Source organism: Zosterops lateralis (genome assembly GCF_965231275.1).
Source record: "Zosterops lateralis genome assembly, chromosome: 5".
Taxonomy (NCBI): Eukaryota; Metazoa; Chordata; class Aves; order Passeriformes; family Zosteropidae; genus Zosterops; species Zosterops lateralis.
The window spans coordinates 53700306-53715309 of NC_139766.1; the positions used below are offsets into that span (position 1 = coordinate 53700306).

Below are 15004 nucleotides of genomic sequence, written 5' to 3' on the forward strand. Positions count from 1 at the left end.
ATAGAAAAATGAAAATAAACCAAAGAAATTACAAAAAAAAGGTGTAATTTAATGGGAAAGTTAAAAATGCAACTCTTACTGTCTACTCCAAAAGCCAAAGGGCTGGGTTCAGATGGCTGCTTGCAACATCTCTATGATGCAACAAATAGAGAAATAAACTAGTTCTTTGAGTATTTTAAGCATTCTTTCACAGACTTTGGAGGAACACGCAAAAAGCTTCTTTATTTAGAAAGTGAAACTTATTTCCTTCTCATTGGAATGCTGAAAACATTTTTTTAAATTCCATTATTCTTCTTCCATCAACTTACACAATTTTCACAATCCTCTCCATTATCCATATATATTTCTTTAAGTGACATACAGATCTCTGTGCCAAAAAATCATAATGAAAAATGTTCTCTCTATGCTCTTCCAAAGAGCAGTATCTGACAAAGACTGAAAATATTACCATAATAAAGAGAGTGATGAAAAATGAAAGCACAAAAGAGTGATGAAAGACAGAGTAAGAGGTAGGCATTTCTATGCTTATCAATGATTACAAAAAGGATTTTTGTCCAAGGGAAGAAGGAAGAGTGTTAACAGGTGAAGTTCAACAAGGAAGGTGAAGTTCAAAAGGATAACATGCACATGCTTGCTTCTGTAGTTTCTTTAAATTATGCATTTGCTACTTAATTGCTTTTACAAGATATTTCCAACAAATACAGTATGAACTATGCAATTATACACACAAAGAAATTCCAGGCAGCCTGACCAAAAGGTCAAGAGAGGATGCAGAAGGATGACTGTTAGGAATAAAGAGAAGACAATGTAAGACTGAGAAACAGTAACATCATTTTAAGTGGTACAGAATCAGCCAACATAATGCAACATCCCCTCTGATGAAGGTTCATTTACTTTAATGACTGGCATGAATATTTAGCTGAATACTTTTATTTTCAGTTCTGCTCCATTTAGGAATAACTAGTAAAATGTTATTTTTGAATGAATGCAGTATGTCCTCAGTTCGAAATTAAAGCTACAGCTACTAAACTGTTGCTCCAGTTGAGTAACTGTTTGTATTATATACTATGAGGCCTGACTGAAATGGCATAATAAAAAGATTGAAGCATTGTTTCTTGTTAATGAGAAAATATATTAAGAGAAAAGGTAAAGAATACTGCTGGCACAAGCACCTTCTCATCTTACCTGGTAAGGGTGGGTGTAGAGTACATCCTGGTGAATGAAGTCCTTCCAGGGTAGGGTTACACAGAGCCAACTGGTGAACTTCCCTGGTTTCTTACTTAATAAAGCCCTGAACCAGGAATTTCCCTTCCCCACTCACCCCCATCTTACCCCTCTAAATAACAACTACGATCCACTCAAGCAGCACAGTCACATCCAGCAAACACAATGTTTAACTTTGCCTCCACTGATGCTCTCTTAGCAATGTTAGAAGCCACAGGAGAATTAGAAAGTAGAGTGAAGCAATGATTCTAATGGAGTAAAAAAATCAGAGTGTGTTTTTAGGTATCAGCTCTTCTGTTTCCTGGGATAAAGCTGGGTAAATTCTGGCCTTCTAAAAGCTTACCAAATATCGTACAGAAATGTTTCTTGAATCCCATGTAAGAATTATGTACACCATTATGAACATTTATAAGACCACATATTGAAAGGTCCTGACCCTGTATTCACAGCCAGTGCGATAGTACTGGAAAAGGATAAATACAGGTTTTAAAAAATAATGGTTTCCTCAGGTTTCCAGATCCTGAAGACATATATTTTCAATCTTAAGAGACAAGCGTGACTGAAGGATTTTCTTATTTTCTTACTTGAAGTGAATCACCAATAGATGACTAAGTGCACAAAATGGTAAGAATAATTTTTATTTCAAATAACAACTTTTTCATAGCTTACTAATAATTTATTCATAGATACACTTAATAATGAAGATACTGCCCAAAAGAATGATGTCTGACTGTTCATAATACAAATATTATCTTAAGTAGTAGAATTTTGCCAGCAATGGTAACTTGCAGCTCATTTCACATACAGCAGTATTTAATTATATCCTTAAGTGCAGAGTGTCCAGATGTTGCTTTTTAATTTAATAATGATGGAACCAATGAGATGCTGATAGGTTTGAAAACTAAGCCTTCAGAACATGGAGAGCTCCACAGGGCCTTTAAAAACAAACAAAACAAACAAACAAACAACAACAAAAAAAAAAAAAAAGAAAAAGAAAAAAGAAAAATGAAATTAAATGAAATCTTAGTGATGTATAGTTTGATGGCAACACAAAGTAAATGAAAAATGGCTGTTTCTGCTGTATGCAGTCATGCAGGCAGCATGTAATAATAAAGCTTCTATCACACTACTAATCAACACAACAATTAATTAAGAGACAATGCAGAGAAAACCAGGAATATGACTGGTCAGTTTGCTCGTGACACTATTCTAGTCCAAAAATTCTTATGTACAACAGATGCCGTGTTTTTCCTGGAAAAAGGTCACCAGACTGAACTATGCTAACAGAGGAAATATACATACAACATGCACACAACATTAAAACATTTCCACATTACAATAAAACTGTGTAAGTAGATCATTCTGTAATAAAAAGCAGTCACCCTAAGTATACTAATGTAGCAAACCCCATATACATTGCTTATGATGCAGCGGTTATCCATGCCTCATTTCTTAATTTTGTTTGTTGATCTTTCCTCCAAGGTGAAATCAAATTTTTCTCCTTTTTAAGAAAATATACTCCAGGCCTATTGCAAAATGATGCTATTTCTTAGAATTTCTGATTGTAACTGAGTGTATTTTACTGCGTTCCAGTTCATTCTTTTGAAAAATATCCAAAAGGTTTAGTGCTGCTATTTTCTGCCCTTACAAATAAGACACTGCTAGTATTCAACATAATGCATGAACAGTCAGTAAGGTACAATCTGATGGATAGCTTTTTTATTTCAATCAAATAAACCTATTCAAATATCCTGTTTTTCAGTGTCCTACTTCTTTCTATCCTTAATATAACAGGTCAGAGTGAATACAGTAAGAACATTATTTCTAGGGGTAGCTGCTCACTTAGTTCCTACTGAGAGTAGTCATGAACTGCTTGGTAGCATTTTTACAATAGAAATAACACAACTAGAACATACTGAAAACACATGACTAAAAATAAATTTTGGTAAGTCATACTCGTAAGTACAGCACAAAAGTTAAAGTAAAGTAAGAAATGAGACAACAAGTCCAGATGGATATATTTAAGTGAAAAAGCAAACTTCTAGAGAACTCCAACGAGAAGACAGCGATGGAGCTAAAGCAGAAAAAGTGGGAGGAGTTCTGCCTGGACCAAACAAAACTTCTAGGACAAAGAATCAGGAATATCTAAACAGCTTTCTTTGCTTCTCCCCCTATTCCTCTTCCTCCATCCCAAGGCATCTAAGCAAAAAATTACTAAGTTTGGTAAAAACTTCCAAGTACCTTGTATTTTATTGCACTTTTAAAACAAGATAGCAGCAGCATAACTGCAGATACAAAGACAGAAAGTTATGACAGAAAAATATAGAATAAGTAGAAAGCTTTAAATTGTAAAAGGCAAGAAAAACATTGCACTGTTAATTGAAGACTGTATTGAAGGAAAACAGTGCTTTTTTTAAAGATCCAGAGACTACTAGTACTGTATATATTACTACAGATATTTAAGCAATGCAGAGCTTATCTATATAAGCATCCAGAAGCCAACTTGCATAACACAAATCAAAACTGAAGATCATTCATACCAATTAAGCATCACTGCAGAATGCAAATTTCATTGATCTTTACTTCTAGGGAGGGCAAAATTAAATGCAGAATACCCTGTGATAATCAGCCACAGAATGAAAGTGTCTTTTTCATATGGCACACCTCAGTTTCTGTTCCAAAACGCATTTACTGCTGAAGATTATGTGAAAACCTGTTATCACTTTTCATACAGCACCACAAACACCAAAACCCCAGCACAAGCATTTATCCTCTGGCGAATTTGGCACCAGTAACTTGAACTGTTTTTCCCTGTCACGAGCAGGTGCAACAATTCACTGTTCATTGGTGGTTAAATGTAATTGAAATATCAAGTATGGAGGGGTTTGATGGTGAAGCAATGTGTTTTGTAAGAGTTGGTGGAAGGCAATCATTAAAACCAAAAGAAGTATCATCCTAGTTTGACATCATCAAAGTTTGATAATTTGCACACATAACACACCCTAAAAAACATAGATTTTGAAATGATATTTTGAAGTTATATAGTAAAAAATGGAAATTGGACATGAGAAAGAGAGAAAATGAATGCTAAAGGAAGTTGTAGGAAAGGATGTAGCATATCAAGAACAACTTGGATATCTAGATATGAATAGGTACATAGACATATAATCAAAGCAAATATTGAAATGGTTAATGGCTCATTTGATTTCTAAAGGTATTTTTTAAAAAAAGTAATTTTGCATTAGGGAAAGGTACATCATGCACAAGTTTGTATAATTTCCCTGTTTACATGAGATGACAAGCTCAGAGACTAAATAAATAAATGGAGAAAAAAAAAACCTAGTAGTAAAATACAACAGCAGATGGACATCAGCCTCCAAGGGAAGGAGCAGAGGCAGAAGTAGGATGTATTTTCCAGTTTAGGTGGCAAAACCAAAGTCACTTTAATCTGTAACAAACTACACAAATACCTTGAGCAAGAACATATTTAGATTAGACTGGAAAGTTCAAGAAGTACTTCAGTATTCTGTTCTACTCCTGTGAAGGAGAGGACACAATGCAATGCAGTCCCTCTACAGTGTCCACAATCCCTCTACAGGACCCACAATCCTTGCTGGCTGGCTGGCAGGAACAGGATCACAGCAGTGAGGTGGAGGGGAATGTTTAGAGCATCCACCACCCTGTCTTCCACTTCCTCCTAATCAAACACAGAGGCTCTGCAGAAGGCAGTGCCCAGGTTTTGAGAGGTTAAGGGAGGCATGCTGTCCAAGGTAATGCACAGCAAGCTACAAAACAAATACCCTAAAATATGTATCAGTACAGATTTTAATATTGCATGATTGTCCAGGTGATAAAAGTTAGTGCCTTCTTATCTGCCCCACAGCACTGCTGTACACAGTGCTAGTGATCACCAAAGAAAGGTAATTTTTCTCTGTAGCTGTGCAAACCAAACTGCAGCAGCTTGACAGCAACAGTACACAAGCCTGTTGTCTGAGACATCAGAAGCATTGTACAAAATATAAGGAGCATTACTCTGGAAAGAATGCTCATTAAATGGGGAATGAGTTTAGGATCAGCCCAAAACTTGTTTACATCAGCTTTATTCACAGTATGAAAGATGAAGAACAAAGAGGATAGCAGTACTCAGATATGAAATCTATAATATCAGCAGAAGGCAAACACAGAAAAGAAATCATGTCAGCTCCCAGAAATTTCTACTTTGTGGAGAAAAAAATTAAGCTCATACTTGTTAAATTCAAAGGCTGATAAAGATTGACAAAGTGGTGCTGAGTTGTGCTTCCCTTGTTGACAGAAATAAGAATTGTCCTGTGATTGTTTAATTCTGTTTTGAGCCACATTTTAATGAAAAATAATCAGCAGTGGCACATGCTGCAGACTGCTTGTCTGATGCCTGCATGATACTTTGGAATACCTATTTAGCTAGGAGCCATTATTAGATTAGTACCCCTTAACATTATCTTGTAATCAGTCCCAGTTCTGGCTGACTGCATCTATTCCTCTTCCGGTCGACTTTAGCCATGTGATTGACATGAAAGAAATTATTCCTTGATCTCTCAATAAAAGAAGACTTTGCAAGCCCAGGAAGGTGAAGGAGTTTAAACTGCCATTGATTGTTGAAGACACATTAATAATTTTTTATTTAGTAGCCTCGACATCAATCTGTTGTGTACATTGCCCTTTCTGCAAGACTCCCAACATGTTCTAAATGATTCTCAGTACACGTATTGGAAAATAGAATAAATTTAGGTCTATCATAAGATGAAGATTCCTTGACATGCTGCACTTGTAAGCAACTAGCCTTCACAGAAACCCTGAGTGCCTTCCAATGTCTTCCCTGGATTACATACAGTAGTTGTGTTGATATTTTACTTTCAATTTCCTCGAGTAGTAAAGTTGTCATGTTAATTACTTAAGGACTCTGAAGCATGTCTCATCATGGAAGACCCTCTTTCGCCCTTATCAGAAATGATTTTAAACTTGGTGTTTTAATTCCGTAATTAAGTTTCACATTAGACCATTTCAATACAGAAAAGACATTAAGCCATTTGCTTTTCAGTTCAAACAATTCTTTACAAGAAACATTATCTTTACTGCTGCAGACTATGTTCTACTTGCTTACTAAAACAGTACTCTAAACTAATTTCCACTGAAAAATCTCAGTGTGCTGTACGGGAAAAAAAATCAGAGCTCTATCAGAAGTATTAATTAACAATTCAAAGGTTTTGCAGGAGATTGCATCACCCAAACTTTACTGACAGTCAGATTCTGACTGTAATTATGTTATAGATGCTAACATAAAATACGCTGTAACAACTTCCACTCTGCTAACTGCCCACACACTTACCCAAAACACTCATTCAATGCTGTTTATGCTTTTTCTGAGCAATCCACAAAACCAAGAACATTTCCTCTCTGTGAAACACTGCATTTCCTCCTCCTTCATCCATTCCTTCCTAAATATAGACTCGCCTCCAGCTTTTCATTACTGCACACCCTACAGACAAAAGGATTAATTCCTCATCTAAGCCCAAGTCAGAACTTCCATTTACTTTTAATGACACATCTAAATGAACTCCAAGGCTAAAGAACTGTCTCAGCTACTGGAGATGACTAGAAGTAAAAAAAAAAAACCAAGTACTGCTTTCTTTTGGGGACGAGCCTGTCTCAGTTTTTTCAACTGCAAAACAGGTAACCTAAGATTACACAGTGGAATTAAAGAATATATGACGATATAAACCAAATTACTCAGAGAGTCACTGTTTTAAGCATTTCTGAGTTATTACACTGTGTAGTGTATATAACTATTTGTATTACATTTACGAAATAATGCTATGAAAATTCCTTGTAGCACTTTTATCCAACTATTATTAGCTTCTAAATTTGAATTAAGAAAAATAAAAATGTGAGGGTTTTTTTGTTGTTGTTTGGTTTTTTAAAGTAAAGCAGCAAATTTGTAATGATGCAATGAAGTTAAATTTCCTGCTTACCTCTTAAACCAGATCTGAAGTATTCAATGTATACTATTCTCAGAATGTGTGACTAATGGGGTGAAAAATAAATCTTGTATTCTCTGATCTGTTTTGTACTTTTCTATTTAGTTGAATTTCATATTAACACAATATACTGGTAGTTGTACACACTTACTGACATCCCAAATAAAATGATGTACAGATAATACTTGCCACAGTTACAACTTGCTCTCATGCAAAAGCAAAAAATGTAAATGTAATTGCCACTTGGATTCAACATTAACACAGCTGAATAATAGCTATCATTAGTAGCTATCCTTCACAGAAAAGATGCACAATCTGATAAATAAAAGAGCAAAAAGTTTAAACAATATTACAAAAAGTGCTAGCACTATTTATTTGCACATTCCTCCTACCAAGTTCCCTTCATTGTGATCATAGCAGGCTTGTGTTATTTCTGTAAATTCATTCAAATTTCTCTGCAATCAATCCCTTGCAATGGAATTTTCACAAGAACTCTGTACCACATAAATATAGGTGAAGTCTTGTTCCACAGAAAAACATTCAACATTTCCTTTTGTTCTTGTGTCACAACAGCCTGTATGAGAGAATATATTACTTCAACCGTGACAAGGTGGGCATTTTACCAGGGAAGTCTGAAAAATATGTTCCACTAATTGAAGAGAAGCAGCTAAAGAAAAGGATTTATTTAACTAATTGTTGTTATTATGACATTTAATACTCAAATCTCAGCCAGAAAACTGCACCTGTCTGGGGGAGGAGGTTCTAATGTTATTTTTTACTCCCCACCAAACTCCAAGGGAACACACACTGGAAAAAGGGAAAAAAATACATAATCTGCTAACAGCATGAATTCCTGCAGCATGAGTACCACATACTTGATTTGGGAGAAAACAATCAAACGTGAAAGTCACATCTGCCTAAAAAAACCCCAAGCAAACAATGTAACTGAAAAATAAATGAAACAACACAAAATATCCCCCCAAGTTTACATATTTCCTGTTGCCATTTTCACTGGAAGAATTTTATTTAACATCTAATGGATCAGAAAGCATTGTGAAGGATAATTGGTCACAGAAGAAGTGGATATAGTATTGCAGCATACAAAAATGTTTTGAAATATTTTTGAATATTATGGATTTTTCAGGAGTGATATATATATATATATACACCTCAGAGTTTCAGTAAATTCCACCAGACATGATTTTACAGACACAGTAGAACATAAAGGTTCACATTTGGTAACCCACAAAAAATAAGTTAGTGCAGATAAAACTTTTCACATTAAAATGTAAAATTTTGGTGTTTCTATCCTCAGAAGACAAAACTTTGATGCTCCACTGACACAAAAAGGAAGGTTTCAAAGCCTGCTTTAATTCCACAGTTCTTTCCAGAAATTTGAAACAGCATGTTGATCTATACCAATGCAAAACCATAGCATTACTTTGCAGAACAGTTTTCACGAATTATTGTTAGACTTCGCACAAGTCACAGAATGGAACTGTGCTAAATGTTCCACAAAGAGTATTCAAGAAGCTCATGTAAGCATGAGAATCTCTTACACGCACTCAAGCAACGTTCCACAGAAAGAATACTTCCAGTTAGAAGAACTGGGGAAACAATATTTCTACAGTGAAAGAATCTTCCTTGACTGTGTTCTTGCATGAGGATACACAATATCAATACACTTTCTAGGAGAAATTCTGACAGATGCTCTTTAGGAAACAGAATTTTAACATCACTTGGCAAAACTGTATTTATACCATTATCTTTCAAATTTCAAATCTTGTTTGGACAGCATATGACAATTCTAAACATAATAACCTCATTAACTGTCAGTAAGTGTGCAAATAAATACTGAAAAAGAAAATTACAAAACACTAATACATACCATCCACATTCATTTATGCAAATTCTCAGCTCTTCATAAGGCCTAAAATTAACAGGGCATTGGTGTGCTGGCAGGTAGTTGTAATTATCTTCTCATGTTTCTGAAGGTACTTTAGAATCACCAAATCCACGCATGGACACAACAACACCAGAGGCAAACCAGCTGACAGAAATCTGAACACCCACAAAAATGATAAATAATACTGTTTGATACAGCTACTTACATCATGGCCTACGAGTTCTGTCTGCGTGGATTTATCTGCTTGGGAAGCAAGAGTCTTCTGAAAGCACTGAGCCTTTTCCTGTAAAACAAAATAACATTGCATAGGTGAGTCATGTTTTTCCTCACTGGGCTTTGCAGCTCCAAACATCCAGATAAATTCAAAACGCATGCATGGACAGCTGGTTAAGAAATAGATTTAGTATGGCACTATTCACAGTGGGAGGTTGATTTCCTTCCTATTATATGGTTTTATAAATTTATCTTTCTCTTAAACAGAGAGGAGACTCAGCCAGTCTAACTCTGTGATACAGAGGGCCCCACAAGAAGCATCTCACTGAGGCAGACACAGCACAGCAGACACAACAGGTACAAAGCACCAAACAGCTGCAGGGATTGCAACAAACACCAGCACCACTCCAACAGCAAAGAAATAATTTAGGTTTTTAAAAAATATTAAGCAATATGCAAACTTGCAGATCACAAACCTGAGATGACTTCTGCTCCCTCCCCTACCCCCGACACAAACATGTCAGCAAATCCTAAGCATCTCTTGAGTATTACATTGGTTTCTTCTTTTCCCATCCTTGTCCCTCTGTACCTGAGTAATTTTTGGAAGTGTGGCATGGAATTTCTGAACAGACTTGAGCAAAGATATCTGGCTTCTTTGACACAAAACCCCCCAGATTCTGAAACGTCATTTGAAACTGATCACTAAGCTTGCTGAGTGAAGCCCTTGAACATACTACTTCGGTTTCCAGGAGAAGATATTTGATAAAACGACTGTAAATATATGGGGTAATGCAGGAAAAGGCACACAGGAGGGGAAGAAGAAGGCAAAGTTCTTTACTGCATTGATTTGTTTTTCTGCATACTGATACAGTGTAACTTTTCAGTTCTATCTGTAAAAAATACTTAACCTTGAACTCAAATTCCTCAAGATCTACAAAATATAATTGAACACTACTAGTATGTATTGCAATAAACCAGAACTCATTTAAATTGAATTTCAAGTTCATTGACTCTCAAGTTTTCATATTATTTGATTCAAGGCAAGGTATGCACATCACTTAATTGAATAAACAGCAGAAAGAAGTCAACCCCTCAGTGATACTTATCCGCAGTATTTCAACTCTTCAAATAAAGGTTGGGGGGAAAACAGAATTCAGACTGATCTCTTCATTGTTTAAAACACTTGAGCCCAAATTTGCTGATGTAACAACCAAGTTAAAACTGAATTCATAGAAAATGGAATCCTAGTTCTGACAGAAATGCTTTGTTCTCTTGAAGTTTGAATTTATTAGTCTGTCCAGAGCACTTTTACATGTCTAAAAAACAGACATTATTATGAATCTACTCTCTTATTTAACCACATTTTGCTGCTCAGAAGCTCCATGAATTTTCTAGTTACGAACAGATACTGACAGATACTGGATGTTCAAGTAATCTAGTGACTGGAGCAATAGCAGCATTAAACTGTGTATCTGATCAAATTTAACATTTCTGTTCTTTCTGTATAGATTCACAAATATATATTTTGAAAAAAAAATGAAAAAGAAGGGAGAAAAAACCCCCAGAATAAATCCGTATGTTCACTAAGGAAACAAATTAACTGGGAAAGGTATAAAGGTTGGAATAAGAAAATACTTACCTTTCCCAGAGCTGCTCATTTAATTAAGTATATGCAGTGAGATCATTTTTAACATACCCAAGTTCTGACTCCACATTAACACGGTAATCATTTTTATTTAGTTTTGGTGAGCTAACTAATAAAATGGGGAAAACGGATAATTTCAAGATGTCCAGGTACTGGGAAAGAGCGTTTGTAAATAAAACCTCTTTCCTTTTTTTCGATTATAGCAAAATATGAAATTGAAGATCTTTACAAGCCAGGTAGCACACTTAAACATTGATTCATAACAAAGAAGTTACCTGCACATCTATTCCCACAGCAGCCTTCTACTACCCTCACAGCATTACTCCTAGAGATGATTACTACTATAAGGTAACATTTTAAAGCAATTTTTAAAGTTTTTGTTTCCTTAAGACCTTCTTGACATTCTGAAAGACAAAAAATTACCTTCTTTCAGAGGCTTTCCAGTAAAATTGAATAATTACTGACTTTTTCCACATGACCCAGTCCTGCTTTCTGCTCTTTCTCTGTGTATATGAGAAGAATCAACTCCCCCTTCTAGAATACTAGAGTAAAAAGACTGCAAACAGATCCTCCCTTATCCTTTTTCTTCACAGGATAAACAAGATAGGTACCTTTGCTTCTCTAAAGACCAAGAAATGACCAAATAATTTATTTAAAAAAAAAAAAAAATAGGATCAGCCAAAGTACTTCTAGGTGACTTTTTTAAAGTGAGAGCATTAATGAACATCTTTTCTTACATTCTGTGTGTTGTTATTGCCTCTTATTAAAATAAACATCACGAAAGTACACTTGCAGGTGACACGGGTAAGAGCATAAAAAACTTTTATTCCCTGGGTTCATCCTAATTAGCGAAAAGGCAGGAAGAGCTGTTGGCTGTTTTAACAGCAACACTGCCAGGAACATTCATTGCACCCATCTCATTGAAGTACCTGTGTGTGTATCAGAGTGTGTCTTTTGAGGGGAGAGAGACAAAAAATACATGGAAGGACATTTTCTCAATGATTGCAGCTCCTTCAATTACTGAGATCACCAACTGTGGTCTTTCAACAACCATAGTGAAAAGCATTAGACCACCACCAATAAAGATCCTGTCTATTTCCTCACATGGGAAGAAGTTCACATGTAGTTTATACCTCAAACTAGCTCTGGTACAAGAGTGTCATGGTTTGAATACTCAGTATTTTATTACTCTGTAATAAGTCACCAAAAGGTGCTGAAATTGGAAGCCAATAGGTATCAGCTGATAAATGATGCAAGTAAAAATATTACAGATAAAACAGAAAAATGAAATGTAAGATAAAAAAGTGAGAAAATGACTTAGTCTTCACTACTGAAAGAAAGATAGTAGGAAAAAATGTAGAGTCAGATTTAGGCAGTCAGTAAAGCTTGATACATCTTGAAACGTGACAGTGGTTTTCTAAAACATTCCTTCTCCAAACAGATGAGTATTAAAACAATTTTCAAAGCTTTGACTGTGAACAGGTCAAAGTTATTTTTGTGACTGTCTTCTTATCCCCTACAAGTGACACCATGGTGACCACTTGTGGTGCTTTGTTTAACTGCAAATTCCAAAAATAAAATGCTTGAAAATTACTTTGAATTATTATCTTAAACCAAGGAGCAAAACTTACTGCCCCAGGTGTTTTGGGTGAATCAAAACTCTAGTGTCCAGTACAGCTGTGGCTTTCATCCCTAAGGAATGTATTTTGGCTAGTTGATAGAATAGTAAAGCTTTTTTTTTTCCTTTAATGGCTGTTTCCCTTTGTTACTTAGATTAAAAAATATAAAATCTCATAAGTTAACTTTTTACCTCTGTCTCCTATAGGCTTTAGAGATTGTTCTAAAACCTGATGAAGACGAATGTGGTGTTTTGTCTCAGCGTACATCCAGAACAGCCTCCAGTTGCCCCCAACACTGCAGTCAGATTTACATCTCCCATGTGATTGTTCCCCTTGCTTCTGGCATGAAGCCCACTGTGAATTACAACTTATGCTCGCCACAGAACTGGGGCGAAAAAGCTGTTTTTCAGAAGACTTATAAAAATGCAAAGTCTTTTAATTCTGATGTGCTTTGGGATTAAACTTAATCAACAGCAGCAGTTAGGCAGAGAGCAAAGGGATAACAAGTAGGAAAAAACCTGCTTTTCACCATCTATTCTACCTAATTTACAGACTACAATGAGCTACGGAATTGACTTTATGACAGCCATTTCCATAGAAATTGAGTCCCTATTGGTTTGAGTCTCAGTTTGGGAAGAAAACATATCATATACAGCACAGCTCCAGTGATCAGCTGCGGTACAGCTGAGTCACATCACACTTGAAAACTCTTTGTGAAGCCCAGCAAAAAGCCAGCTGTCTCTTGGGCACAGCATGAGAAAACAGCTACAACTCAGTACAGCTATCTACACATAAATGCACTAAGAACTGAAGTGCCAAATAGCCACAACAAATTTAGAGGCATTACTCTGGAACCACGGTGACAAACAGGTGTGATCATCCCCAAGGGGACTAAGCCATTGATCAGGAGAAAAACATGAGGAAACTTAGTGGGAATGCATCCAAGTATGCACAAAGGCAGGTTTCACTGAGGGTTATAGTTCTGTCAAATCACTGTAAACAACAAACACCAAAACTACATGAGATTTCAGAGAATATTTCATTGCTTTCACACAGGAGTCTTGAACAAACCAAAAGAGTTTTTCAGTTTATACATTATGAGACTTCTGTAAAACACATGGTGAATTTCTATGCATATGGTAAATATGGCATCTGGAATGAAAGACAGCACACCTCCTGCTTTGATTTGTATTAGAACATGACATCCAGGTATGAATGAAGAAAGGCTAGGACAAGACTGTCTCCAAGCAGTTTGCAATCCTTCAATAATTAGTTACTGCTAAGTCTGAACACATCTAATGAAAAAGATGCTTCTTAAAATGCAATCACTTGGTAATAGGTCTTTGAAGATCAACAATATTTAGTAAGGTTTAAAATCTCTGACAGAGTTACAAATCCTCCTGTAGACATGCCAGCTAACCTTACAGAACTCCAAAGGTTCACCAGATCCTAAATAGAGAGGGTTATTACTGTTTTAAGTTTTGAAATCCTAATAATCCCAAGTATTGTCTTCAACTTTTCATCCCCAAGTTCTGCAATAAAAAAAAAAAAACAGCAACTCTTCTCTTTTGTTGAGTGCTGTGTGACCTTACCAATAAAAGATGACTCTGAACTTTGAGAGCCCAGTCTATCTAATCAGAAAGAGAAAACATACAAAAAGTGAATCTCCTAGTCCACTGAGCTGACAAATGTCAGACAGGAAAACAGTCTTAAAAATGGTATCTTTTGACTCATTTATTTGACTGGACAGTGCTGTACCTTAAAAATTGCCATTACCACTTGTGTATGTGCAAAATTAAAAATAGATGTTAACAGGTATGCGAGACCATCTCAGAACTTCAGAACAAGGATTTAGCAAATATACCTGAGTTTTTAAGTTGTTTTTCAAAAGCATCCTGGGAAGATACTTTAAAATATAGGATTAAATAGTGGGAGGTATCTGTTTATTCCATGTGAAAAAAACCTTTTTTGCATTTCTTGGATTGGGAGAATTTCTTGAGAGTAAATGTATTTTGATTAATTATTTACAGTTTTATCTGTTGCATCAACAGAATGCTAAATTGCTCTTAGAATTTATGATTTATACTTTAAAGCAATACCTGTATATTGTTTATTTCTATCACTCAGTCATTCAGTAAATCTGAATAGCAAGTTGTCATTTCCTTACTGATTATGGCTCCCATGGCTACTTTTAGATATATACCTGTGTAAACATGTCACTAAAAAATAGAGGAACTTCTTCTAGTGATCACATCTCTAAAAAAAAATAAAATAAAAAAAATATATTGAATCACAAATCACATACTCACATATGGCCCAGACATGGCCATGCATGCTTTGAATAATGCAATGCAATAAAAAATTTATATGGTCACACTCTGTG

The 15004-nt window shown here is 35.5% G+C and overlaps 1 protein-coding gene across 1 annotated transcript in view; it reads right to left on the reverse strand.

Annotated features, from left to right (window-relative positions):
- Positions 1-1943: 1943 nt before the first annotated feature.
- Positions 1944-15004, reverse strand: part of CCSER1 (coiled-coil serine rich protein 1) — a 383892-nt gene continuing 370831 nt past the window's right edge. Inside the window, exons 9-10 of the mRNA XM_083861973.1 lie at positions 9350-9427; positions 1944-2159 (exon numbers count right to left, since the gene is read on the reverse strand). Of these exons, the coding sequence (XP_083718099.1) occupies positions 2079-2159; positions 9350-9427 (159 nt within the window). The 3' untranslated portion in view covers positions 1944-2078. The remainder of the gene's footprint in view (positions 2160-9349; positions 9428-15004) is intronic.